Genomic DNA, 26,846 nt, shown 5'->3' with positions numbered 1-26,846 from the left:
TTTCTACATAAATGTTATTGAAAGGAGTCCTGATGTTTATAATTATTGAAACATGTCCTGGTCTTTGTGCAAATTAATAGGGATGGTGAAGCAGAGTCCTCACTGGCCTCTATTGTCCTGTAGCCACAGCATTTATGAAAACTATTTTCAGAAAGCAAAGCAAAGCGCAGCAGAAAAGAAATTGCATTAAAAACAAATACACACCGTGTTGGTTGAAGCTTTCCTGCCGCCAGTTATACAAGATGTTTATAAAGGACCCGGCTTAGGCACGTTCCATGCTCCACACTCCGTGTCCAGGAGCACGGTAGTGCGAACAAATAAGCAAACAGGAAGAATAACAGGAACCAGTAACAGGATGCCTTCCGAAACGACCTTTCCAATGGCTGAGCAGGGGAATGAAATTGTGCAGAAGTGTACAGATATGCACAGAGAAAAACTTGATATACTTTTAAGAGTGATAAATATTTGTATATAGACTTAAAGTAGGAATTTTATAAACTTTTCCTGCATTATATTGTTGTTTAAATTATTATTTATAATATTTTTGTGAAATTTTCTAAGTGCAATAGTAACTGCAGCAAACAAATCGCAAATTGAAATGGCAGATAAGTAGCAGGAGTTGCAGGACTTCTCCTTATTCTGCACTCTTTGCGGAAAGATCTGCGAAGCGGCAGCAAAGGCAATGGAAAATATAAAAATCAGGACCTCGTTCGTGCTCCTGTCAAGGCAATTGCCACCATAGTTTCCTCAGCTATACCATTCCCAATCCCCAATCCCTTGCCATTCCATAGTCGCCTGGCAACATTGTTAACCCAGCAAGTTATGCATTCTTAATTTAATCGCTGAAATTGACTCTCCTCCAGAGCCCATCTTCTCCACTGGCTTAGCGGTTGGGGCATTTTTACGGAGCTTCCTTTTCCCAGGGAAGTTTGCAGCAGAGATTAGGCATATATCATGCGATTATATTGCATAGTTTGCATTGCCCAATGACTCGGAATCGCTTTTCCTAGCCCTAAAACTCAGCAGGGGCAGATTAAGTTGCAGACAATCGCCGAGAAAGGCGGAATCCCGAAAGGATGCACAAGAAAGGGAAGAAGCTAGAGGAAGTAGTCAACTTTTTGGCCGCAGGACTATAAAATTGAGCTTAAACTTCAAGAAAAGAAGTGTTTTAATTGAACTTTATTTGTTTTATTTGTTACATATTTTATTTTAATTTAGTTGAGACTGGAAAAAAAATATGTTAAGCCTCTCAAAAATCATTTAATGTGCTGCTTGGCTTGTTGAATTCTTTTAATTGCCTGCAGAAGCCAAGGCCTAAGCTTAGCCACATCAGCATAGACTCCTGGATATGTGGGAAGAGCACAGTCACGACCAAAGGACACAATGCCCACGAGCTGATCACCAAAGACCAAAGGACCTCCAGAATCCCCGGAGCAGGAATCTTTTCCCGGGGCTGCGGCACAGATCATGAGGTTGGTAATACCCTGGTATGGGGTCTTCAAGCAGCTTTCATAGTCAATAATGGGCAATTTGACAACGAGCAGGTTTGTAGATCCCGCCATTTGCCAACCTGTAGATCCCCATCCGGAAACAATAGCCAGAGATCCGGATGCTGGTGAAGTGCTGGCCAGTGGAATGGGTTTGACATTCTTATTGAATCTAAGAGGCTTCTGAAGTCGAATTACGGCCACGTCATTGGATTCATCTTCGTGGGCAATATAATGGGACACATTCACCAGCTGACCTCCGGAGTTACAGAGCGATGATCCCACTCTCACAGTCAGAATGGAGGGAAGGCGGCCTACGACACAGTGAGCAGCCGTAATAAGGACCTGCTTACTATAGATGACAGCTCCACAATCGTGTTCTCCCCATACCTGAAGGGAAGCCTGCCAGGGAACGGATGAAATCTTCACCGATTGACCTCCCACAATCCGTTCTGGAGTCCATCCGGCAAAGATCTGGCCAAAACTGGCGATCAGGACTATCCACTGGATGTACATTTTGAACTAAAGTCAAATCTCTAAGTAATTTTAGGCAAAGAGAGACTCTGTCTTATACCCACTCAGTTTAACTACTAGCTTCCAATTACAATCATTTTAAGATAAAAACTGTAACTGGAATTTTAATGAAAATTTACAATGTTGCAGAAATCGTTTACAAAACAAAATTTCGATTTGGTTTTCAATTATTTAAAATTAATTAAAGTTCGGACAATGCTTGATATTTGTTATTCTTTGGAGTTAATTAAAATATTAAAATATTTGAGTTAATAGAACCCCTTGTAATAAGAAGCCATCTCCTACATATATAAGTCTATTTCCGGCAAAATAGGAACAGAGTAAAGTAAAGATGATCATCAGCTGCTTTCTTGTGCTTTTGGTTGCCGGCTTCCTTTGTGCAGGACTTGCTCCGCAACCGGAAAATCGTATAATTAATGGAAGGAACATGGACATAGAAGAGGCTCCCTGGCAGGTGTCCTTGCAGTTTCGAGGAAAACATCATTGTGGTGGTTCTATATACAGCGAAAAGATCATTATAACTGCTGCCCACTGTTTTTATGAAAAGATCACATATATTAATACTATTAAATATCGTTTTATATTACCAGAAGAATTTCTAATAGTTGCTGGATCGCCTTCCATAAAATCTCGAAAAAATCTTTTTACGGTGTCGGCTATAAAGCACTTCGAGGGTTTCAAAAGAGATTTAAATAAGAACACAATGGACATTGGTATCATGAAATTAAAGGAGACACTTACATTTAGCAACCAAATAAGGCCGATTCCTTTGGCTAAAGATAATCCAGCTCCTGGATCAGAGGCTTTATCAACTGGCTGGGGACGCACAAAAAGTCCGAAGTTTGGAGATGTACGCCCAGAAATTCTGCAAGGCATTAACATTTCTATTGGAATCTTTGACGACTGTAGAAAAGCTATGAATTGGATGACAAACGATACATTTTGCGCTGGAAAGCCAGGATTATTGGCATGCAAGGGAGACTCCGGCGGCCCTTTAGTTTTTAACAATACATTAGTTGGAGTTGTCTCTGGAGGTACATCGGATTGTATTGGTGCTGGAATCTATACCAGTGTGGCCCACTATCACGTATGGCTTTTAAATGCCATTAAATCTATCTTGCAAATTTAAAAATTTAAACCATAAAATTATTAAAGAGCATTTCCAACTGTGCTAGAAGGTTTTGGGATTATTAATACTGTTAACGAATGTTAGTATTGGAAATAGAAGTTCTCAAATTCAACATGCAGAAACATATAACGAGAGGAAAGGTGTACTATATTATGCTTAATATAGTATCGAAAAAATCGTAAACCTTTATAGATTGATCTTTTAACTTTATAAATAAAATCACATTTTACTTTAATATATAGATAATATGTTATTATGGAAAAATGATCGAAATAAGTTATTTAATTTATGTTACCCTTTTTTTTTGTTTAGTGGTCTAATTTATATATTGATTGTCGTGATTATTTGAGTATCGGTTTCGATTTTTGGCTGAACAAAAACTTTATAAGTTCTATAAAAATATAGATAAAATACTTACTAATTCCTTTTTAATATTAATGTCCAGAGTATATATATTAATAAAATAATATTTATCACATAATATAATAAAAACTTCATAAAAATATCAATAAAATTCGTATTTTTTTATGCTCAAAATGTTATTTATTTCAGAGGTCATTTATGACTAAGGATTGCTTATTAAACTAAAAGGTATTAACCTTTTAATAATTAGTTAATTAATTTGAATGATTATTTGGTTATTAAAAGCAGAGCGTTTTATTATTGCTTTACTTTGTAATTTTACAAATATTTATAGTAAAAAGGTGGAATTTTTAAAAAGATTCAATTGTCCTCAAAATCCACTTTCGGTAATGGGCAACACTGACATAAAGTCCACTAGCCAGACATAATATATTTCCGCTTCTGGACACAATTCCCACCAATTTACCATTCACTACGAGGGGTCCACCCGAATCCCCCCTACACACGGCCTTGCCAAGGTGTCCTGCACAGATGTCAGTTTTATAGACCCTAAAGGGATACTTCAATCTACAAAAACTCTTGCTCTCGATCTTAAGGTCCACGCCCTGAAGATGTATAGGAGTAAACAGGCCGGTGGAACCCCAACCAGTTGATAGGGCCTGCGATCCTTCGGCTGGATCCGTTTCAGCCAGAGGAATGGATTGGATATATGGACTCAAAGCGAGAGGATCCTTTAATAGAATTACGGCCACATCGTTGTGGATTGTCACCTTGTCGTATCTCTCGTGATATTTAAATGCAGCGACTTTGACCACAATCCCTCCGGAATTGTGTTTCGAGGATCCCGCTCGTATCGAGAGTATTCCTGTCTTCAAACCGTGAACACAGTGCGCAGCGGTTATAATAATTGTTTGACTGTAGATGGATCCACCGCAGTTATGTATACCATTCTTTTGCAAGGACACCTGCCAGGGAGCTTCATCGATTTCCGTATCGTGGCCACCGAGTATGCGATCCTGCGGTACGGAAATGTCAGGATTTGCAGTAAGCAAGGATACTAACGAGATCCAGAGAAAACTAAACAGCAAAGGCATTTCTAAGCTTATTTCTGTATAGAGTAAAAAACTGTGTTTTGAGTGATGGTAGGCCCACTCTTTTATAGGGAACTGCCTTAAGAAAACATAGACTTAAATATAAATATTTCCCCTTTCTATTTGGCTTTCATATTTCTTAGGTAAATGAGAAAGATAAACGACAATTAGCAGTAAAGCTATACATTTATGAGCTTGCTTAAAATGTCTTGTAAGATAAAATTAAATAAGTGTTTTCAACTTACATAAAACCTAACAATTCAATTTAAACAATGTTAGCTCATTCTTGGAGCTGCAGCAACCTTAATCTTTGAGGTATTTTCATTAATTTCGATGTACTTCCATTCAAGGTCAACCGATATATGTACATATAATAATGGAAATTTGATATTAGAATGCATATTGGTTCTTCATTAATAAATCCATTGTGTTTGTCCGGACAATGAGTTGCCTTTTGGCGACCGAAAATTGCATTAATCATACGCCCCGTAGGGTGCCAAATATTATATTCAAAATCCTGTCACACACATATATATAGATATGTATATATAAATTTTCCCCACTTTTCACCGCCCGGAGCATCCATCAAATTAATGGAATTTCATATTTGCTTTGCTCTTGCTCGCTAGCCGAAGAAATTTGTTTATCCAGCTAAAATGTTATCGAGTTCGTGGCATCCTTGTTGCTGATGTAGTTAGTTCTTTTGGCCAAGTGCATTTTTTTTATATTTTTCTCATTTTGCTGTTTTTTTTTAATACAATTACTTGCCAGACTTTTGGATAACCCTCGAGGCTGTAAACAAAAAATTTAAAATGCTGACTCATAACCAATGCGGCCGCCAAAAGAAGTTTTGTTTGAAAAATGTTATTGTATTAAAACAATTTGGTATGCAGACGAGGGAGCTCTTTGCGGAATTGGGATTAGATTCTATTTTGGGGAAACACAGGGAAAATTTTGGGAGAAATTTTATAAGACTTTGATTATTGGTTTTTACGCTAGGAAATATTTTAAGGAAACTCATTGGTTGTTCAAGAAGAATTATTTAAAAATGTTCAAATATTTGTATGCTGTTACAATACATTTCTTAAAATTATGTACTCACCACACCCAAATCTTAAATATGAAATTGAAATGTATTTGTCTCTACTGGGTCTCATTATACTAATATTCAAATATAACATTCTCGTATATATTTTCTCTGTGTACAGCTTAAATTCCAAGCACGTTTTCCTCCACGCAATTCAATGGTTTAAACGCTTTTCCGGGCCGGCGAAAATTCGCATGGACTGCAATCAGATAGTCATGCACTTGACGCTGCTTCGAAATGCCCTGGAGGCCGTTGTCCTTGTCAACAGCTATCGTCCTTTTGGTCGAGGTGAGAACGTGAGCTGGATGGCCAGGGAGGTAGGTACGGGTACGGGTCGGGTTTGGGCCAAGTTTACTGCCCTGGGGTTAGTTAGGCTAATTTGGCGAAGCGTTCCCATCGAAAGCTGCTGCTCAGCCGGCAAGTCAAGTGGCTTGCACCAAGTGAGCATCGCCCTCGCCCAATTAAACCCGACCAGAATCCGGTGAAAGCCCTTCACGGCTGGGGAGATGGAAGCTACTGGCCGGTATGGTCATTACTCATAGTTATGGACACTAATCTGATGCACTTGGAAAAGAAAACGGAAGGGAGTTGGTATGGAATTAATACAAGAAGATAGAAATGTCATGACTCATGAGTTTGAAATTGCAGTGACTTTAGTGTAGTTGTTATAGGTTTTTAATATATGTTTCCATTTTGAGGTTCCCACTTTAAATAGTAATAAATAAATAAGTTTTAATAACCTGCGTTTATTAAAAGATTTCTGTGATTCTTTCTCCTACCTAAGATAATATCCCACCTATCTCCTGAACCTTCATCTCCTGCATTTTCCACCTCTACTAACTGGCATTTTCCAAATTTCAGTGGAGGCGGCAATTGAATGATAACACAAGCAGCAGCTGCAACGTTAAAACTAAATTGGCCAACGAGCAAACCAAACCACTGCGTGTCTACTGGGCTCCTGTTTTCAGGATGCTGTATATTCCTGCCACCCTCTGTCCCCCTGTCCCCCCATATCCAGGGAAAATCGCCCTGCACATCTGTGGGCATTTTTGGCAGCAAATTGAAATGAAAATCTCGCCGCGGTTTTCTGGCTTTGTTCAACGGGTTGGCCAGTCGGATGTTTGCTGGTCGCAGCCTGATAAAGAGGCGATGGAAGCAACGGACTTGGGTTGTTCAGAATGGTTCAAAATACCAGGAAAATCTGATTATAATATATTACTAATTTTTAATACAGTTTGCTGGGGAAAAATAATGAAGTTGCTTCTGTATTTTATTGAAATTAAATGTCTGAAATGGAGGAACATATTTTTGGCAGAATATTTTCTATAACATGACAGGGAATTTCGAAAGATTTAATCATTAAGAAAATACAAACTATTAAATATAGTTTATTTAGATATTATATCATTTGCTACTTTTATTGTCTGGAAAATTATTTAGTATTTCAAAAAGAACTGAAAGCGTTATATTAATTCAGAACACCCCAAGGCACGCAGCTTTGGTGAAGCCCTTGCCCTGCTGTATTCCCCCTGGCAATCTCCGATCTATTCATATCGTAAAACACAAATGCAACTGCGACCAAAAGCACCACAAAACTATTGCCAGCGATGGCGATTGCGATGGCTTCCTATCCCAGGATATACGCAGCCATTTCCGGTGCCGTAGCTGCCAGCTTCCGCCTTACCTATTCATTCCATTGCCCGCCAGCGTCGCGCCCACAGCTGTCGGGTAACTGTCTGACCCGCCTCCCTCATTTTCCCCACCATTTTCCCCCCATTTTCCATTTCCCTACGCGGGTCTCTCAATCGTCTGGCAAATGGAAGCTTGACTTTAAGCGATGGAAATTTTAATGCGCCAATGCGCAATTTATGATTATTTCATGCTCATTTTAATTCGCCCATTCAGCAGACCGCTTTAAAGTGTGTGGTGGAAATAGTTTTTCCCAGCTTTCAGCTGGCGGAATGAGATAGCGGAAAGGCCTCATTAATTCCACGCACGTTTTTCCCCCAACAGAGAGAGAGAGAGAGAGAGAGAGAAGGGAAAGCGGAGGAAAATCGGCAAGAGATACGAGAGGCCGCTAATAAAACAAAAATGGAAAACATATAAATCAGTGTCCTTGGCACGTGTCGCTGTCGTCGTCGTCGAAGTCATTCCATTTCCCCAGGTGCAAGCCCCTGGGTCAACCCAAGGGGTCTTCTCCTCCCATCCGAAGTTTCCCCCCTTGGTTGGATCCCCTTTAGAGCCCCATTGCATTACCACTTTTGGACTTGTGCGCTGTCACGTTGTAAATCTCACGAGAGCAAACACTCACAGAGAAGCGGAGAAACGGAGAATCCGAGGGATAGACACAACACGCGTGCTTAGCCATATCCATTTCAGCTTTGTCACGGTAAAAAATGTTCTGGGATTCTCTTCCAAAACAAACTTAACTCAAATATAAATTATATATTATCTTAAGACATAATTATTTAGCATTTTCTCTCTGTGTATTTGTTGAAACACGCACACATCTTTATGGTGGGTTGGGCAACTGCTAAAGGCTTCGCCCCTGTGGGGACATGGTGCCCCCAAAAGGAGCACCGATCCGAGCCAGCGATTGCATTATAAATTAAAATATGTCAACGCAGCGAATCAACAGCTGCTGCTGCTGCTATCCTTGTACCAGGACACCCCGAAAACAATCCCAAATGCAAGCAGGCAACTTTTAAAATGAATATTTAAATAGAAGTGCAAGAAAACTTCTCAAATACCATGTGCTTGTCACTTGCTTGGATTTATCATAAATAATAATTAATAAATTATAAATTCATATATAATTAGACATCCTGAACAACTCTACAAGATCTTGAATGCTTGACAAAGGTAAAATTTCCATTATTTCTCCATATATTTGATCGAAGCCACTCAAAGGTTCCAATTAACCACAAAACTAACACCCCAGAAAAGTCAAACAAACTGTATAAAATTCAATAGCTGGTATGTAACCTTTGGCTTTTTAATTAAATGCTAGTAGACTGCAACCATTGCAATGGGAGAATCACGAGATGACAAACAGGTCCAAGGAGCTCACAAAGCGAACCAATACAAATATTGTTTTCCTCCGCTTTCCCAGGGTATTTTTACGTTACTTTCCCAAGGAGCAGCTACTGCTATTTGTCCGCTCATGCGGAGTATTTAATTGCATCCCAATGGAGCGCACTTGGTAAGAGTGCAGCGGGAGTTGGCAAACAGGAAACTGAACACAGAAGGGTAAAGGTAAGTGGGGAAAAGTGGGTAATCGAAAATTTCCCCCAGTTCCTTCTGTTCGGAAAGTTGCAAAAAAAAAAGACAGGGGGATGGGAGAAAAACTCGGAAAGACATGGCAGGACGAGGACCTTCAGTTTTCTCTCGTTCTCAAGGGGAATGAATGCAACTATTGCGAGAGTAAATAAATATTTACATATGTTTGTTTAAATTTGATGCATCGTCGACTCCTGTTTCCTTTCTTTGAGAGAGATTTCTTTTGTGGGGTTGCCATGGAAGTTTATTTTGTGACAAATTACTTTTCTTTAGGGGAAGTCAACTTGTCGAGTGTACAAAATGCACAAAGGAATCATATTTTCCTAACAAATTGCACACAAAATAATCAAATAATCTTTTTAAGAATCCTAATTGGTTGCTCTTTATTCAATTACTGTTGAAATCCGCTTTGATCGCATCTGAAGGCTTAACGCAAACCATTAGGCTTTCACTTACGCACAATAATAATTTTAACTTTTCATTTGTCCCTGAATTTATCTTCTTGGGCGAATGTTTTTGTTTTGCTGGGCGGAAATTGTGAAATAAATTGAAATTCAAGGCAGGCGCATAAATTATTTGCCAGTCAACAGCTTTGAGGAAAATAAATAAAAATAAAAACCAACATACATATATAGAAATGCATTTCTCGGTCATGTCTTCCAAGAGAGAGAGAGTCCATAAAACTATCAGCAAATTTTCGGTAGAATTAAAATATTTATGCACCGAACGTGATTCTCATGTATATGTGTGGAAATTCCCCACAGCGTTTACACTTTTTCCACTCCCTCACCATATACTTTTTGTGGGTTTTTGGTCTGCCCTGATTTGTTTATTGTTTTAATAAATGTCAACAAATTTCTTGGGCAGGCTTTTAAAGAAACATTTTCTGTGCACACAAAAACACAAAAACACACACACGATGTGCACACAGTGCGTATGATTAATGTGGGCCTGTCAACTGTATTAAATAAAAAACAAGAAAACGTGGGAAACCCTTTTTCCCTTTTTCCTTCTTCCGGCCGTCGAACAAAACTAAATGGAAATGGCACAAAGGCCAAAGGGGGAAAATGAAAACTTTCAATGCAACCAAATGCAATGGCACAATGATTTATGGCCCTGACTTGAAAATGGACGATTGTTTCACTCGTTTTGGGAGTTGGCCACCCATGGAAAACCATGGAAATTGGTTGGATTTTGGGGGCGCGTCCCATGGTGCTTATGGATTTCGCCATTTATTTAACGTATGCGAACATCGGTTCGTGCTGCGATTTTCTCGATTGGAAAAATTGAATTATAACCATTTGATGAGCATAATAAAAACTGGCATCTGCCTTTGCCAATGCACTATGGTCCAGAAGTCAATTTTTTTGGCATAAATTCAAAAAATAGAGTTACAGATCTAAAACTTTGCACATTATAATTTTTCAGAAAGACAATAATGTAAAAAAAAACTTTTGAGTCTGTGAGACCACGCCCTCTATTGCCTCCCATACGAACAGATTCGTAGTATTATAATTAGAAATTGAGTATGAAGCTGAATTCAGACAATATACTTACATTTATATATATACATATGTATATGTTATGTATGGGTTTTGTCTTAAACATTATATTCTTATTCTTCTTCTTCTAGTATTATTGAGCTGCCTTCGTTCAAGTCGTCATCCGAATCACAATCAGATTGCAATTCCTTTTCAAATGGGATGTTGTTCTCGGTTGACGGCAGCTCCAGAAGGCTTAATACTTCTTTGGGAATTGCTTTTTTTGGTGTTTTTTCGTTCTCTTTCCCTTAAACAGACACTAGATAGTAACGGATCCGAGGAATCGATCGCCCTGTGGAAAATGTCAGTCATAGTATTGATTCGGCTATTTTTCCTTGCGTGTGAGAGTCGGTCTTTTTTATAGATTTAATTGCGGGCTTCTGAAGCATTTTCGCCTAAGCATCCTAGTGGAACTAACGTTGAATTATTTATTTGAAAACCGTGGACTAATATTTTGTGAATCATTGGTGACATGGGGCACCACGGGTATTTATGCATACATTTTTTCCTGAAAACGTTCGACCATATAGTTGCATTTTGGTAGTCATTTTTTTAATAATTGATTCAAAATTACTTGTTTTTTTTTATTGATTTCTAATTTTTTATCATCTTCGACGTGGTAATGGCTCATTTTCTCATAAATGCAATCTAACACAGATGATATTTTGCGATTATTGCTGAGCCAAATATCGAAGAGATCGCTATGGCGAAATTCGAACGTCGCTAAATATTGCGGAATTGCGTGAAAAGGGGGACGAACGGGGAAAAGTTGTTAATTACCGATAAAGAACGACATATTTTAGTACAAACTGAAGTAATTAGTTTTTGTCAGCAGCCGTCAGGTCGTTAGATTTTTTCCACGAAACACAAGGGACGCATGTTAATTTTCTATAGAAAATACACATAAATTGAACATTAAACAAAACACAAACACTAAGACTACACATTAACAGACTATATTCAGTAAAAAATACATACCTTGATTTACAATTTCCATTACTATCAATAGTTTGTTCGGACAAAGAATTTTTATTTTCACGTAAAAAAGTAAACACAGCAATTTGCCGCCAATTTCTTATTACCAAACAGCTATTCGATTGTGTGGTTTCGAAAGCTCATAAAAAACTTCAGAGAAGCTTGTAAAGCATATTTTCTTAGTTTTGTTTATGTTTGATATTTTAACTTTAATAATTTTAAATCAAAAATACAAAATATAAACATGAAAATTTTGAATTTATGCCAAAAAAATCAACTTCTGGACCATAGTGCAATGAAAGCGATTTCAAATGCAAAAAAATAGTGCCATTCAGTGCAGCAGAAAAATGAAATAGTTTTCTCTTTAAATGTATATTGAACTGCAATTTCGTTTTTTGGATAATTCATTTATTGTTTTCTCAATTAATTGATAACATATGGAAATATTTTTAAACAGGAAGTGATGTGATATAGAGTTTAGTCGTATTCTTAATAAAAATCTAAGCAAAAATGTAAAAGAATACAAGTGTCTTTATTATATTAAAACGTGGAAATATTATAACTTTGTAACAAAGTTAAATCCTATAATATTCTAGCATGTTTTCCTTTTAAGCCACATTAACAGCTACTTGAACAAATTGCCAAGTTTTAGTTTAAAATCCATTGCCATTCCGCACAGTCTCTACCCACATCATCATCATCATCATCATCATCACCCACCTTTCACATACACGCACTTTTCACATCCACTTTGTTGGCAGCCTGTGGGAAAATCCCCGCAACCGATTGACGTGAGAACTTTTAGCCAAGTTTATTGCATCGAAACTCAAAGCCAATAAAAAAAAAGTGGAGCCTGGGCCTGGGCCAGGCCATTTAGCCGGAGGAAAGGCGATCTCCAACGCAGTGTAACCCGCTCAATTGAATAGACAAAGAGGGGCACTCAGTCCTTTGGCCATGTACCCCTTCGTCCGACACCTGCGTCCTCCTGCCATGCCAGGAGGTGGCACTTCGAACAGGCTCCCAGAAATCGGCAGGCAGGCAGTCAGGTAGCTCCAGGTGGAGGCAAAAGGTGCATGCAACCTGGAATTCACTCAACGTTGTGCAGCGCCAAATGGATGCAGGCAGAGTGACAGCAGATTCCAGGGGATCAAGTCGGGGGGAGAAGAGACTAACTACACAGGAAAATAATGCAGGAACTTTCACTAATGTACTACGTTTTTTTTGCTAAGATTTCTTTTAGCTTAAATAAATAATTAAATAAAAAATCTGGAACAGAAGTGTGTAAGGGAGACTTCAAAAATGAAATGAAACATTTTAGAAAATATAGTTTGGTTTCAAAAATTAATATTTATTGTACAATATATGCAATATACATAAACCAACTGAGAAATCTTTAAATACGATGAATTACACTTTAAGTTAAAGCTAAAACTTGTTTCTACTTTAATCTCATGAAGAAACTTCATTATTTTATATATAAAACTAGCCGGCCCGTCCCGGCTTCGCACGGGCATATTATGGTTAAGAGGGCACTTCTGAATATATCAAGGTTCTGGCAAAATCATCTTCCTGGCATAAGGTGAAGAAGGCAGTCAGAGTTGTCGCTGGCCGATTCAGGACTCTTTCTTGCACATTTTTTTCTGTGAAATAGACACGTTGACCATTCTCCAAATGGACTGCCACGTTTCTCTGTGGCATATTGTGGTTGAACGCATAAGAAATAAGTCACATTGAAATGGTATCCATCGGCACCATCCCAGAAGATTAGTGGATACTGCAAAGCATCGTAACAACGGTGAGTTTCTGCGACGTTTACCAATCGATCGTTTCGTCGACGGAGAACAATATCTCGAGGTTGAAACTGATCCCCGACTATGACAATTGCCACTTCGTCTATAGTTGGAGCATTATATCTCCTGATATGTTCTCCAGCAGGCGTTTTGTCTGCATGAATGACAATTTTATGGGTATCCGAAGGCATCATATCGATTGCTGTTTTGAATAAACGCACCAAATTGTTCCGTTCGTGAAAAAGATTCTGTAGCTGCGAAATAATTGGCCTCTTCAGCGATTTATTGATTCCATAACGTGCATCTACTTCATCTCCATCATCACCAATGAAGTACATTTGAAGAAATTTGTGTTCGCTGTCTTGGAACGGAAGCAGGGAACCGGCTTTATGATAGATTTGTCCTTTGATTTTAAAAGTTGGCATGAATTGCGCAGTTATAATTTCCGCACCAAATGACGTCATTTGAAAGCAAGAGTTGTATTTCCTAATGTTCGACAGGAAATGCTTCGATTCAGCAGTAGATCCAGCGAATAGAAAGTGCAGAGGCTCTGGTGGTGCTTCAAGTTGAGGCAATTTCACTTTCCCGGAAGCGCAACACAATCCTTTTGGTTCGTTTTTGAATTTGAGAGCCTGACAGTATATGCAGACCTGATGCATCTGGCCAATAACGACATTGCGATTCGAGCTATAATCAACAGTTGGATTATATCTGAATGCAAGACGATTGTATTGCAGTGTTTGATCTGCTTCAAGCTGTAAACGCGCTTCAGTTACCCTTGCCCTGTCGCGATCATTATTTTGAGAGTGAATCAAATCGATTGCTGCAGAACGCGACTGCCTAACTCTCAATCGTTTTCTCTCAAGCCTATCTGCTCGTCTTTCTGCTGATTCCTCTATGTGCATTTGCATTGCTCTCTGCCGCTCAGTCTCTCGGAAGGAGGCCCGTTCTTCGTCAGTCATATTCGTAATCTTACGTCTTTTTGCTTCTGTATTGCGAATACAACGACCCAATCTCGACTTTTTTGGTGGCATGACTTCGTTTCTTACTGAACCTGAACAAAAAATAAAATTTGTATCTCCAATTTCTTCATTCAATATGTTTTTAATGTTTGACAGGAAATGCTTTGATTTGCTTGTAGAGGGCGCAGTAGTAGGGGCACGGGGAAACGCTAAAAAAATAGATATATTCGCAGCCGCAGATAAGCTATCAACATCAAAAGTAGTCAATAACCGAGCTGGAACCTCAACGCATGTTCTCTAAAAATTTGGGCATAAACGGTTCAGAACTTTTCAAGTTTCTTCTTTCAATATGTTTTGAATGTTTGACAGGAAATGCTTTGATTCAGCTGGCTGCCTGTAGATGGCGCAGCAGTAGAGTCACTTGGAAACGCTAAGGGTGGACTACCCCTAACATTTAGGGGGATGAAAAATAGATGTTGGCCTATTCTCATAGATACCGGATAAGCACAAAAAATTTCATCAAAATCGGTCAAGCCGTTTCGGAGGAGTAAGGGCACGAAAACTGTGACACGAGAATTTTATATATTAGATAACTATACTAACGTAATATTTGTATACACTATTTAATAGCCAAGTTTGAGGTGATACCTTAATCTTTTTCCTGTGTAACGAAGGACGTGAGGGGAGTCCATGAGGAGTCTGGCACCGTTGGTAATCCACTTTCGCGTCCTGCGCTTCTTGCTGCATTTCGTTTGAGCCGCAAAAATTTTAGCTTTTATGGCCGAAAGAGGCAAAATATGGCTACCACCCCATACACGCTTTTATCCCTTTCCCTTACACACATGCAAATGGAATTTCCAAAAATTTCAACGCCAACAAGTCCTTCATGGAAATTTTTGGGTCTGGCCAAAAGCAAAGCCGAATTTTTTGTTTTTGTAGTTTGAAGTCTAGTTGATGGAAAAACCGCTGAAAATATGGCTGGGCTGGGAAAACAAATGCAGAAAAAAAATAAGTTTTTGCTTTGCCATAAACCGATTTGGTAGCAAATTTTATGTCGTTTAGGTGGAAAATTTCCGTTTGACTGCCCTTCGTGGGGATTAAGGATTCAAGGAGCTCTCGGGGAACAGGCTCTATTTTTTCGATTTTTATTTTTTTGTGAGCTATATCTGTTGCTGCAGTTTATCGCTGATTGACATTACCTAAGGTCAAAGTGAAAGTGGGATGTCATCAGACTAATTGAAATTGGATTCAGGGAGAGTCAAGAGTCAAGAGGATAAAAAGCAATTCATTAACCTTTGACGGATAGATGTAACATGAATGCCAAGAACATTTAAGAGAAATAGTTACTGAATTACTCTGATCCTTGCTTTCAATTTAAGATTATAGTTAAGTTTCAAAGTAAAAGGTTATTTGCTAGTATTTTAAATATTTTTTGAAGAGAGATTTTTGTTTTTATGTGGTCTTTAAACTTCTGCTTGCTAGTTAAACATTTAATTTCCGCCGCTTTTGTTCCCATTTAAGCCGCATAAAAACACGCAACTCTTTGACTTTGTTCTACTTTATTTTTTTGATATTTCCTTTATTACAAAACACGGCGGAATCATATGAATGGGGAATCCGGAATTAAATCCAGAATCCTGGCAATCGGCAATCGGAGCTAGTGCAATCGAGCGGATCCGGCAGCAGATGCCGTGCGGTTGTCAGTGAATCGAATCGAGATGAAATTGCGAGCGAACTGTTTGCCCAGATATCAGAACCTATATATATATGCCTCGATGTGTATAATGCCCGCATGGTGGACATCCTCGGCATCCGTGTATTTATATGGTGCCCCTCCTATCCCCCTTCACCCAGCAATGCATAAATAAACGAAACCAAATTTGCGAAATTAATTAAATCGACAGCAAAGTAACGTGTGCGCTTTGGGTTTTACGCTTTGACTGCGGCCGGTGTTTTACAACCCAAACAATTCACAAACACCCAACCACCGGGGAAGGGGAATCACCCAACCACGGATCGGCACCCATTGAACTCCACTCCGAACCACCGCACCGCAATTGTGAATTGTGCGGATGATGATACGGCTGTGAAAGACCACCACCTTATGAAGGGAGGAGAGAGATTGTAGGCATGGCAACCTGGAATGCAGTGCACAGGATTACCCTCCAGTGCGATTTTTTCAGGTATTAAATGGGTAATATTGGGGTAGAGATACCTCTAAATAAGTTAAATAAAGTATAATTTAAGCTTAAAGATAAGTGGAAATTGTGATTTAAATTGGACCCTATTTAAGGGTTTAAAATGTTGACAAATTAATTGATTCTATGTGATTCAGTACGCAAACATTTTTTGGAAAGCATTAACACTAAATTTAGAGATACAACAGAAAATAAGCAGAGAATTTCACCTTAAATTAAACCATATTCTAAATTTAAATAGGCGTGAAATTTTTTTAAGTTAGATAATAAGATGAATATTACAAGACAAGGTTAAGAGAAAACTTCATTTGATTAAACCGTATTAAAGGCTTGCATATGCTTCAAATTTAAATACTATTTCTTTAGTAAGTAAAAATGCATAAGCAAAATTTAATTCGACTTCATAAATACAAACAGAAACTTACAGGGCATTTTACCTTTACATTCAATTGAATTTAAGGCTTAAATTTAATGACTTTCCAATTATTTGCAATCCTGATTATCAGCAAGTCTTTAAAATCAATTTATTTAATGTATACACAATTTTTAAATTAATCAAAATAAGTAAACATTTAATTCAATTGACAACTGGGCTAAATTAATTTTAAGGATTAAATCTATATCAGTATCTATGAGGCCATTATTTAGAGCCTGGCAGAGAAGTGTATTCCACTCCCGATTTTTGCTCCCAGCAAAACCAGGATAATTTGAGTGAGTGAGCTGCTCCTGCAGCTATATTCCCACACACACATATATATATATATGTATCGGACTGTACTGGCTTAATCTCCGTAGGGCACAGTGTCGTTGATTTGCATTTGCACAACTCATTAAGGATTCACACTTGCCCTGGCCAGCCCACACACAGATACACGTAAATAATTTAATGTTCCAAGTGCTCCAACATCGAAATTTGCACATCGATAAGCGGAGCTGCGGGCGGTTGATAAGCGGCCTTCGTGTCACTCGCTCCTGGCATTATTCAAACCGACTCAATCGGCAATTAATGCCACTCTGATTCCCCGATTTTGCCCATATGGTGCTTCAGGTTGGAGCCAAAGAATCGGTGGCTCATTAATAATCGGGCGCTGCGTTCATACATCACTCATACGTCACGTTGGTTAATCCATTCGTCAGAGACAGGAGCTGTGCGTGAAGTGGGCTGAAGTGGATGTGGATGTGGATGTGGATCCGGATATGGATGCGCGAACGTCGTCCCACTGACAGTCTGTCTAATCTGTGTCTATGCATCCGCTCATTCCTGTGACACTCTGTGTTTGCGGTATCAATCACAATGTTAATACCAATGTTTAGGCTGGATTATGTGAGCGGGTTGAAAGGGTTTCCCAACAGTCACAGCCTGACTGATGTGTGTTTAGAGAAAGATATATGAACAGGGAATTTAATACTTCTGCATATGTATGTATGGTTCTGAAAAAGATATTAATCTAGTTAGTTTGGCTTTAATGTTATTAGATATAAGTTATATTTAGCAAAACTGGACCTAGGCGCTGCAAAATCCTTTACAGGAGAAGACAAAACCACTGACAATGGCCAAAAGACAGCCACCGCCACTGCCAAAAACTCATGAAAGAGCTGTAGGGCCCCGTGGAGTGGATACCAAGGCCAATAATGAGCTCTTCCTGACTGAGGTCGTCAATACCACCAATAAATACCGGGCAATGCATGGCTGCCCGGCCTTAACTGTGAATGCGGAACTAAATAAAGTGGCACAGGAATGGGCTAATGTATTTGGAATTAATAAATTATTATTGTTTAATAATTTTGCATAATTTGCAGCATCTTCGTGACAAGAACATGATGCAACATCGACCCAATCCCAAATACGGTGAGAATATATTCCTGTCTGGAGGAATGGATGTCGCTGGGGATTTACCAGTGGAAATGTGGTATCGGGAAATCAATAGCTACGACTTCCAGAAAGCTCAATTTGCGCCAACTGCAGGACATTTCACTCAGCTAATTTGGAAGGCTTCCAAGGAAATTGGTGCGGGTGTGGCTAGAAAGTGAGTTTTAATTTGTGATTTGAATCTATAGCTATATTTTGGTTCTTTATTTCTATCAGAGCGGACAGAACCTGGGTGGTTTGCAATTACAATCCAGCCGGCAATGTTGTGGGTCAGTTCAAGGATAATGTTCCTCCTAAAACTTCGTAAATAAAAACATTAGCAGAGGTCCAGTATTTAAGGGTAGTTTTATTTTGATTAACAACATTTTTACAGGGATTTACTCTTAATTATCATTCTTAACTAATTCTTATAATTTTTGTTTACTTTTGCTGCAATCACATGCAAATTTAAGTTTCTTAGAATGGCCTTTCTTTAGCTTCACTTGATTTTTTATTGATGATGGGACCTTTTTCTTTGTTTCATTTTCCTCTTCTGTGGACTCATAGAAAAGTAGTCTTCGGGGCAGAACATTCTCCTGAAAGTGGCCTCTTGTATTCCCAGGCGGATCATAATTGCACACAATCCAAATACGGTAATCGCTGAGGTTGAAAGGAAGTTAATTTTCATTATTTTAGGTTAGAGGAGTTAACTTACTTGGAGGCCACTCCCACGCCAAGGTATTTCGTATTCCTCCACACCATTTGAGTGAAATGTCCAGTGTATGGGCTAAATCGGGGATTTATGTAGTCATGATGATACTTTTCCTGATACCACAGCTTCATCATATGCTCGATGGAAAACAGTGGCTTACGAATACACATAATATTTTCGCCATAAATGGGAAAAGGGCGGGTTTCAAGGCGATCATAGTAAGCCAGGTGCTACAGAGAGGATTTAAAATAATAAAAAATAATAATATTATATATAATAATGCCACCTACTTTTGCCCAGGCTTCAGCGTAATTAGAAATTTCATCATCCATTTTCAAAGGAAGCGCTTGATGCAGTTTCCTGTACTTGTTTGTTTCTTCTAAAACAGATCTCTTTATAGCCTCGGGTTGATATTGAAATTTCTTAGTTACTGATCGGGGGAAAACCTTTTCAGATGATCTTTTTTGAGGTAGGCTTTGTTTTGATGAAGGAGCTATACAATATTTAGCGCCGCTCCACTGCCACTGGGTATTGCAAAGCTTCTCATTTTTTCTAGAGTCTATTTTAGGCAATGTCCTTGTGAGTTTTGCAGGATGAGACCACTTGGAGGTTTCTGGCAGTGATCCTTTGACCTCGCAAGCCAGGTAAGTCCTATTATTGGCATATATCCTGTAGGGTTTCTGGCAAGTAGTTTTGAGACTGCTGCGACAGGTTTCCAAATTCCTTTTCTTCAGATCGCAGGCTATGAACTTGGCAAAGTCGTGCTGAACCAATTCCAGGGGTCCATTCTCAGGACATTCCATTTCAATTTAATTTTTTTGTCTAGCAATTTTCTAGGAAATGTGTAAATGTTTAATGTCAGAAAAAAGACGTAACTGAATGTCTGCTGCATCATACTTAAATCGAATGTTGGCTCGCTTGTCCTCCAGGTTTCTGTAAGCTTTTCTGTCTGTTTAATTTTTCACCATTACTTTTTCCCCGTCTCTCCGTTTTATTTTTGGCGACAATTCCATGTCACACATCATTAATTTTAAATTTCTGTCATAAATATCCGCGAGCAGCGGGTGCCGTCGGGTCACAAAGGTGTCAAGGTGGAGTTATGGTAGCAGCGTGCCCTCTGACCTGTCCCCCGTGGCCTGCTTTTTGATTGACTGTTGTGTCACTTGGGCATGGAAATTAAAATGGAATTTTTTTTCAACACAGTGAGTTTTCACGCCATTGTGAGTTGCGACAGAGGTGGGCGATGAATTCGGGGAAGATGGGCATATTTATGATTCAATTTCCATTCTTTATAGTTATAGCTTGGGGATTGTTTTTCTTGATAAAATGTTAATTGATTTTGGCTTTAAATTAATTTTGTATTCTGTGTGATTTGATTATTAAAGCCAAGATAACTAGAATGATATTAAAGAGTGAACAGTTTTTATACCCTAGAAAGGCTATAAAGGAGTTCCGATCTTATAAATCTTATATATTCCTGATCAGCATTAACAGCCAAGTCGATCTATTCTATCAAATTTTCTTTCAAAAAATTTTCATAAATTGTCAAAATTAAAATTTTATTTTTAATATTTTAAATTGAGTATGCAGACTTATTAACATCATAAAAAGTAACATGAGAAAGAAACATCTGAAATGAAATTAATACTTTTTTGGTTTAATTATGAGATTTTTAAAGTCTTGATTTGTTGAAAAAAATAATTTTTATTTATTTTCATTATTTATAAATATTTTTAAATGCATTCATGCTTTTTACACATCTTTTATACATTTCTTACATCGCATTTATTTTATTTCCCCCTTAACCATTTCAGCTTCCATTAAAAGTTTTCCAACTATTTTACCACTAAAAAATCCTTTCAAAATCAGATTAATGCCGAATTCTTCGCCGTACACTGATTCGCAGGATATAAAAGTCTGAGCAGTGCCTGGAAGCTATAACTTTAAGGCTACCCGTAACCCGTTAACCCAATAAACCACTTTTAGGAGCAACAGCCGAAGGACGAGCGACTGTTGCTGTTGGCTTCAGTTTCACGCCGTCAACAAGTGACAAGCACACCATGGCAAATATCCAAAGATACACACTAGAGCACACACACAGACACACACATATGTACACATATAGAAAGATATATGTATATATATATATACGTGTTACTGGCATCACGTCAAAATTGGTTGGCATCATGCCACAGAAATTTCTGCTGGCTGCAACAAAAGCAACTCAGCGAAAATGGGAAAACGCTCAAAACAACGGGAAGAAGATAAAAAAAAGAACAGGATATATGTAAATACACACACTGACATAAGCATATATATATATATATATATATATATATATATATATATATACATATTTGAGGCTAAAAAATGCTACGTTAAAAAAGGAAGCGTGATCGTAAGGGCAGCCCAAAAAAGTAGACTATGAATTTTTATGGTAAATTTTTTGTGTATTTTTTGTTTAATTTCAGTAAGCAAATAACAGGGGACAGAGGGGCCAGGACCCTGTTGTCCTGTGGCATCCTGATGTACGTGATGTTGCCATACACTGATGCTGCCCGGAATCCTTGGCATTATATAGGTCCCTCTGGGTTTTTGTTCCCCAGCAAAATATTAATTTAATCATGACGAAAAATGTGTGTAATGAATTTAATTATTGGAAATACATTCAATATTAAATTATTAAATTCATGAGCACTATGTGGTGCACTCTGTGTGACCTACATCATTGCTGACCTACAAAAAAGTAATTGTCACAGCTGCGGTTTTACCAATTTGAAATTTTAAATATATATATTTTGCGCAGGTTTATTGAGAAATTTCTATTTTAGTATTTTGCATTTTAGCTGTTTACAATATAAATATTGAGGTTTCTACTTAAAATATAAATTAATGGATTTTCCGAATAATTTGTAATAATTAAATGCAGTTTAAGCATTAAAATCTTAACTCTTAGTGGCATTGAAACCCTAAACTTATACACCTGGCAATAAGTTTCAGACAGTTTCCTGATGGTCTTTGTGCCATTTTACACTCTGTCGAATTGTTAAATGCATTCAGCTGTCAAAAAGCCGCAGACAAAAGTTCAATTTAATTACCGCAAAGAAAGAGGGAAAAGGGGGAAGTGGATTTAACAAAAAGGTGTGGAATTTTCCTGGGTTTCCCAAACGGCAGATCGGAATTTGCAGTTCCAACAAAGCGTTGCAGCGTCTGGCAATGAATCGTACCTCCTGCCAATGCATTTTACAATGTAATTAAGCAGACTCAAATATTCGCATTTTCTCATTTTGTGTTTTCTGTTTTCTGTTTTATTTTCTTTTTCCCCATTTATTTTTTGTTTCTGTTGTATGTTAAAATAGGGGTAAATGAGGTCATGGAAGGTATGGTATTTGTGGGGAAAATGCAAAGTCGAAGGAAGTTACGCTTTCGCACTGTGAAAACCTTCTTCGTTATGCATTGTAATTTGCGTGTAATTTTCAAGGCGTTGGGAAAAACGTGAAAATGTTCTTGCTATAACAACAACAATAGCAACAAAAGAGGCAATAATAATTGCAACGCAGCGGCACCAGCAACAGCAAAAGCAACAACATCAGCTGCTGCTTTAAGGCAAAAGTCTCATTTATTTTAATGTGTCGACACTGACGACGTGCAAATGTCTGCCACTTTTCCAGCAGGTTTTTCCCTTCAGTTTTCCGTATTCAGTTTTCAGTTTTCTGCAAGCCAACCAGCCAGCCAGCGAGTTTTCCCTGTTTCAAATTGCATGCAGACGCAACGGCTTGTGCGTGTGTGCATTGTAATTATTAAGCTGACAATGCAGCATCTGTAGCTGGTATTCCCGTTGATTTGGGCAGGGCTCCACAAAGGACACAAAGGATATTGGTGGAATATGGCAACAATAACAGAAAATAGTGGTGCATTAGGGATCATTCTAGGTTCTAATTACTCCTAAAAGCACTTACAGGCAAGCTTAAAAAAAGATATTTGTTATTTGTGAACTAATACAATATTTCAAATTATTTAATTAATTTTATGGAGTATATTAAGGACTATTTTAATAATCCCAACATTTTTAAACCTATACAAATATTACCAATCCGATTTACGCTGCATCCCTGGCTTTATTTCCCTCTGTCATTCTCTGTGGGTCAAATCCCCTACATACATACATGGCTCATGGAGCACAACTCATGGCCGACAACGGTCATAACAATGCCAATTTTAATGGTCATTACAATAAAGCTCATAACCATAAAAAATGCACAGCATCCAGTGACAGCCGGAACAAAAATGCCAACAACGGCGAGAACAACGACAACCAACAGCACGCGAAATCATGAGCATTTATTGGGCTTATGGGCCGTATTAATAATATTCGCCCAGGGCGCACTCCCCAGATCATAGAATAAAATGCAAATGAATTAAATTTCAATTTCGGAATACAAAAGCGGCAATGTAGCAACAAAACAAAACATAAATTGGATGCTTGTATACATTTTTTGGATAAACGATAACAATTTGCAAATATAAATATGGCTGCAGGTTACTTTGTTTTTCGGTAAACCAATTTTGTCACAGATTTTCTTTTGAATTTTGGCTTATGGATTTGGGACTTATTTAAAAACGATGTTGGTTTTTGATTACGTAAATCAGTTTATTTTTTTCACAAGTGCTTTTATAGCTGTGCAAATATTTGTTTTAGTTATGATAAAATGTTCACTATCGTAGTGGTTGAGCTGATCCATGTTTTAATCATGGGAATATCAGCATATACAGTGGGCGATCTTAGGAAGTCGCATTTGGAGTTCCAGGATCCGATGCCAATCAGTTTTCCATCGGAAACCAACGGTCCCCCGGAAAAGCCTTGGCAGATGAGGTTCGAAGAGTTCGATTTCGAGGCACACAGTTCGTCGAGACTCAAGATCCGCTTGATAAGGTAATCATTTCCCCTACAATCTCGCTTTTCAACAATGGTGAGATTCGTTTTCATTAAAATTTCCTCAGCAGGCTCTTCACCCACCACATTTGCCCAGCCAGTGACTGAGGCCTTAGTGCCCGTCCTGGGGGTTCTGCTGGCCAACTCAATGGGTTTGACGTTGTCGTTCAATTCAACGGAGTCCTTTAGAGTCAGGATGGCCACATCACTGGGACGCGAACCCATCAATTGCATGACCACCTTTGTTACGGGTACCACTTGACCGCCGAGATCCATCTGGTCGGAGCCCACTCGAACCGCAAGGTTACCCGTTCTAACACCTTTGACACACTGAGCAATGGTTAGGATGACATTATCCTTGTAGATCACCCCGCCGCAACGATGCTTGTCATGCACCAGAACTGATGCCTGCCAAGGAGCTTCAGAGATGTCTATTTCAAAACCAAACACGTTGTCTATTTGGCCAAATAGTTGGATTACTGCTAGGAGCAGAGTCAGTATTATGAAAGACATTTTTAAGCAGGGTATAGTGTTTCGGTGAGCTGAGATCACAAAATACTAGGGATTATAGTTAGCAAACTTATTTTATATATACCTAGCCTATCTTTTTCATTTGTAATATATTCTCTTAATTTTTACTTAGTCACGTTGCTTTGCTTAAAAAGGTTCTCAAGTTTTGCCATAAAAACTATAGTGCCCATGAAAATGTAATGAAATAACTAAAATATGTATATTTAAAGCTAACGAATTACAAATTTAAGCTTTTAAGCGTGTAACTATATTATATATTAATGCTTTAAAATGGTAATTAAGACACTAATAAAACAAGAAAGCTGTGAACTTAAGCTTGTAATTTAATCAATATATTTCTTTGCGAATTCCTTAAAGGCGCCTTTAGTAATTTACATCAAATATTTAAAGCAAATCACATTTATGAAATAGTTATACATATATTTACATAGCTTTTTTTTTAATTCCTCAATTAATTTTCCTTTCTTGTTTGCTTTATTGACCATTTCTTTGGGTATGCTCTTACATTAATTACGATTATAACGCATACGCAGTGGTGACCAAGACGAAGAGCAGATAAATTATTTACAAAAGTGGCAAGCAAAGTTTATCTTGAGGCCGACAGACAACAGTTGCCATTTGGTTGTTGATTTTTTATGGAAGAATTATGGCTTCGCCCCAGGGGGTTGGAGGGGGTGGTGGTGGAAAGCCGAACTAAATGGCTTCCTGCGGGTGCAGTTTCCCTCTGTCCATCTGCTTTGCCTTCCCCGCTTTTCACCATTTTCCCAGCGACCTGCTGTGCAAGACGTATAAATATATTGTGCAAATTGTAATTTAAAACATTTTGGAGCGAAGCCAAGTAATAATTTGTGTTCTCCTTGCCGTTGGTTGCATCTCGCGTCCTGGCAACGGATTTCGCATTTTGAATTGTGAAATGGCGGAATTGATGCGCTCCAGTGCACTGAGCCTGGGCCTGAGCGCTCGCTCAGCTGGGAGCGCTGGCATTGTTATCCTTTTTCGTATCCTTTTCGCGCCATCCTTAGCCTGCCGGCAGCTTCCATTTCCCAGTTGCCGGTTCCCGGTTTCCACTTTCCTTTAGCTGGCATATCAATGCGACTGCTTGAGAATAGCATTTTATTGCTTCAAACAACATGGAAAGTCAAGTGTTGCAGTCTCGCGCAATTATTCTCCTCCTCCTCCCTACTACTACTTGCTTTTTTTCCAAGGGATTTTTTTGCGATTTTTCCGCTCTGGGTATTTCCTCGTTTGCCGAAATCGGTTCGGCGCAATAAATTCTATTAAAATGCAATTTGAAGGCTCTGTGATTTTAAATAATGCCAAGAGCAGCCATCGGGTTAATGCAGACAGCCGGTATCCTTGGCGCTTTGTTATCCTGGCAATCGCTTGCTTTCCCATTTCCGCTGGTATTTTTTTTGTTTTTTTTTATTGTGTGTGCCCTTCCAGTTGGAGATTTATGCAATCTCCTGCCGTTGTTTGTTCGCCGGATATTCGAAGTATTTATGGTCTGCCCGGAGAGTCCTTAGCTAATTGGCTTGTCAATTTAATCGGAAGTTGTTTGGGGCTTATCTCCAAGGAGCCTTTCCATTTTCGGGTCTGCTTGTGTCAGTGTTCCCACATGCTTGAAGTGGAAAAGAAAACCGCAGCCGTAAGAAATTGCAATTTAATTAATGCCAAGCGAGGAAGAAGATTAAAATAGTTGAAATGTCATTAGCAACGAATTTCGGCAGGATGTGGATGAGAGCCGGGACCAGAAGGGATCCTTGTGGGAAGCGCTGCCAGAGGAGGTCAACGTGTTGACCACACAATTGTGTGGTCACGTGATGACTTTTTGGCGCTTCTCCTGTGGTCATAATTTCAGCCACAGAGTGAAAGCGGGAAAAGGAAAAGCAAGCGAAGAACAACCACAGGCAATTCGCTGACTCTGGGGATTGTCTCCTGCTCCTTTTTTTTTGGCTCCGAGTGCTGCTCTTTAAGTTCCGCCGGAGTTCGTGTTAAAAATTCATTAGGAGTTTTAATTAAAATTCTCTCTGTGGCCCACAAAGGCGCCTTTAACACTTAACATCCTGGCAGCTCTCAAAAGAAGTTTGCGGCCAAAAACTTAAAAATAAAAATTAGCGCAAAAACTTTTCGGATATGACTTTTTCTCTTCTGTTCTTGGCAAGTCAGTGCCCTCGTTGTCCCATAATTTTTTCGCCAACCAAAAACACAGAGCCAGCAAAAAAAATCAACCATGGGAAATGAGGGAAAAGCAATGTGAGGACAGCCTCCATATGCGACCCTTGGCACTTTACATGCATGACTACGTGTCCTTTTAATATCCTGTGTACTGGCGTGGCTTCAAAACTTCCGCTGGCAAATAAATAAAATAGTAAACACAGCAAATAC

General features: G+C 38.6%; 5 protein-coding genes across 5 annotated transcripts; 2 read left to right on the top strand and 3 right to left on the bottom strand.

Moving 5' to 3' along the window:
- Positions 1-1,246: 1,246 nt before the first annotated feature.
- On the bottom strand, positions 1,247-6,995 carry LOC110182276 (trypsin delta). Its single transcript, XM_020950294.2, has 3 exons — positions 6,942-6,995; positions 3,867-4,448; positions 1,247-2,009 (listed from the first exon to the last, which is right to left on the bottom strand). Exons 1-3 carry the CDS (start codon positions 6,993-6,995, stop codon positions 1,257-1,259), a joined length of 1,389 nt encoding a protein of 462 aa, XP_020805953.2. The 3' UTR covers positions 1,247-1,256.
- On the top strand, positions 2,009-3,173 carry LOC110182293 (trypsin alpha-like). Its single transcript, XM_020950312.2, has one exon. It carries the CDS (start codon positions 2,353-2,355, stop codon positions 3,148-3,150), a length of 798 nt encoding a protein of 265 aa, XP_020805971.2. The 5' UTR covers positions 2,009-2,352; the 3' UTR covers positions 3,151-3,173.
- A 10,872-nt stretch (positions 6,996-17,867) lies between the features above and the next one.
- LOC110182267 (Golgi-associated plant pathogenesis-related protein 1) lies at positions 17,868-18,639 on the top strand. The gene is made up of 3 exons (XM_020950284.2): positions 17,868-18,184; positions 18,237-18,463; positions 18,523-18,639. Exons 1-3 carry the CDS (start codon positions 17,987-17,989, stop codon positions 18,611-18,613), a joined length of 516 nt encoding a protein of 171 aa, XP_020805943.1. The 5' UTR covers positions 17,868-17,986; the 3' UTR covers positions 18,614-18,639.
- On the bottom strand, positions 18,633-20,398 carry LOC110182266 (uncharacterized). Its single transcript, XM_020950283.2, has 4 exons — positions 19,895-20,398; positions 19,288-19,830; positions 19,001-19,227; positions 18,633-18,945 (listed from the first exon to the last, which is right to left on the bottom strand). The coding sequence occupies exons 2-4, from the start codon at positions 19,798-19,800 to the stop codon at positions 18,714-18,716; spliced, it is 972 nt and encodes a 323-aa protein (XP_020805942.2). The 5' UTR covers positions 19,801-19,830; positions 19,895-20,398; the 3' UTR covers positions 18,633-18,713.
- A 3,074-nt stretch (positions 20,399-23,472) lies between these two features.
- Positions 23,473-24,507, bottom strand: LOC110178539 (trypsin-1). Its single transcript, XM_020945699.2, has one exon. The coding sequence runs from the start codon at positions 24,441-24,443 to the stop codon at positions 23,697-23,699; it is 747 nt and encodes a 248-aa protein (XP_020801358.2). The 5' UTR covers positions 24,444-24,507; the 3' UTR covers positions 23,473-23,696.
- Positions 24,508-26,846: the final 2,339 nt, after the last annotated feature.

Source organism: Drosophila serrata, unplaced genomic scaffold (genome assembly GCF_035046125.1).
Source record: "Drosophila serrata isolate PLE 108 unplaced genomic scaffold, ASM3504612v1 contig_249, whole genome shotgun sequence".
NCBI lineage: Eukaryota > Metazoa > Arthropoda > Insecta > Diptera > Drosophilidae > Drosophila > Drosophila serrata.
The sequence above is the reverse complement of the archived record's forward strand: the minus strand, read 5'-3'. Positions and strand labels throughout refer to the sequence as shown.

Bases quoted from the DNA above. Each gene is read 5' to 3' on its own strand.
- LOC110178539 (XM_020945699.2), bottom strand. From the start codon at position 24,443: ATGTCTTTCATAATACTGACTCTGCTCCTAGCAGTAATCCAACTATTT.
- LOC110182266 (XM_020950283.2), bottom strand. From the start codon at position 19,800: ATGGAATGTCCTGAGAATGGACCCCTGGAATTGGTTCAGCACGACTTT. The intron at 19,228-19,287 runs GTAGGTGGCATT...TCCTCTCTGTAG, and splicing joins ACGCTGAAGCCTGGGCAAAA to CACCTGGCTTACTATGATCG. The intron at 18,946-19,000 runs GTAAGTTAACTC...TTTCAACCTCAG, and splicing joins GGCGTGGGAGTGGCCTCCAA to CGATTACCGTATTTGGATTG.
- LOC110182267 (XM_020950284.2), top strand. From the start codon at position 17,987: ATGGCCAAAAGACAGCCACCGCCACTGCCAAAAACTCATGAAAGAGCT. The intron at 18,185-18,236 runs GTATTTGGAATT...CATAATTTGCAG, and splicing joins TGGCACAGGAATGGGCTAAT to CATCTTCGTGACAAGAACAT. The intron at 18,464-18,522 runs GTGAGTTTTAAT...TATTTCTATCAG, and splicing joins GGTGCGGGTGTGGCTAGAAA to AGCGGACAGAACCTGGGTGG.
- LOC110182276 (XM_020950294.2), bottom strand. From the start codon at position 6,995: ATGTTCCTCCATTTCAGACATTTAATTTCAATAAAATACAGAAGCAAC. The intron at 4,449-6,941 runs ATTTTTCCCCAG...GGTATACATAAC, and splicing joins AATACAGAAGCAACTTCATT to TGCGGTGGATCCATCTACAG. The intron at 2,010-3,866 runs TAAAAATTCCAC...ATTTGACTTTAG, and splicing joins TGAGGACAATTGAATCTTTT to TTCAAAATGTACATCCAGTG.
- LOC110182293 (XM_020950312.2), top strand. From the start codon at position 2,353: ATGATCATCAGCTGCTTTCTTGTGCTTTTGGTTGCCGGCTTCCTTTGT.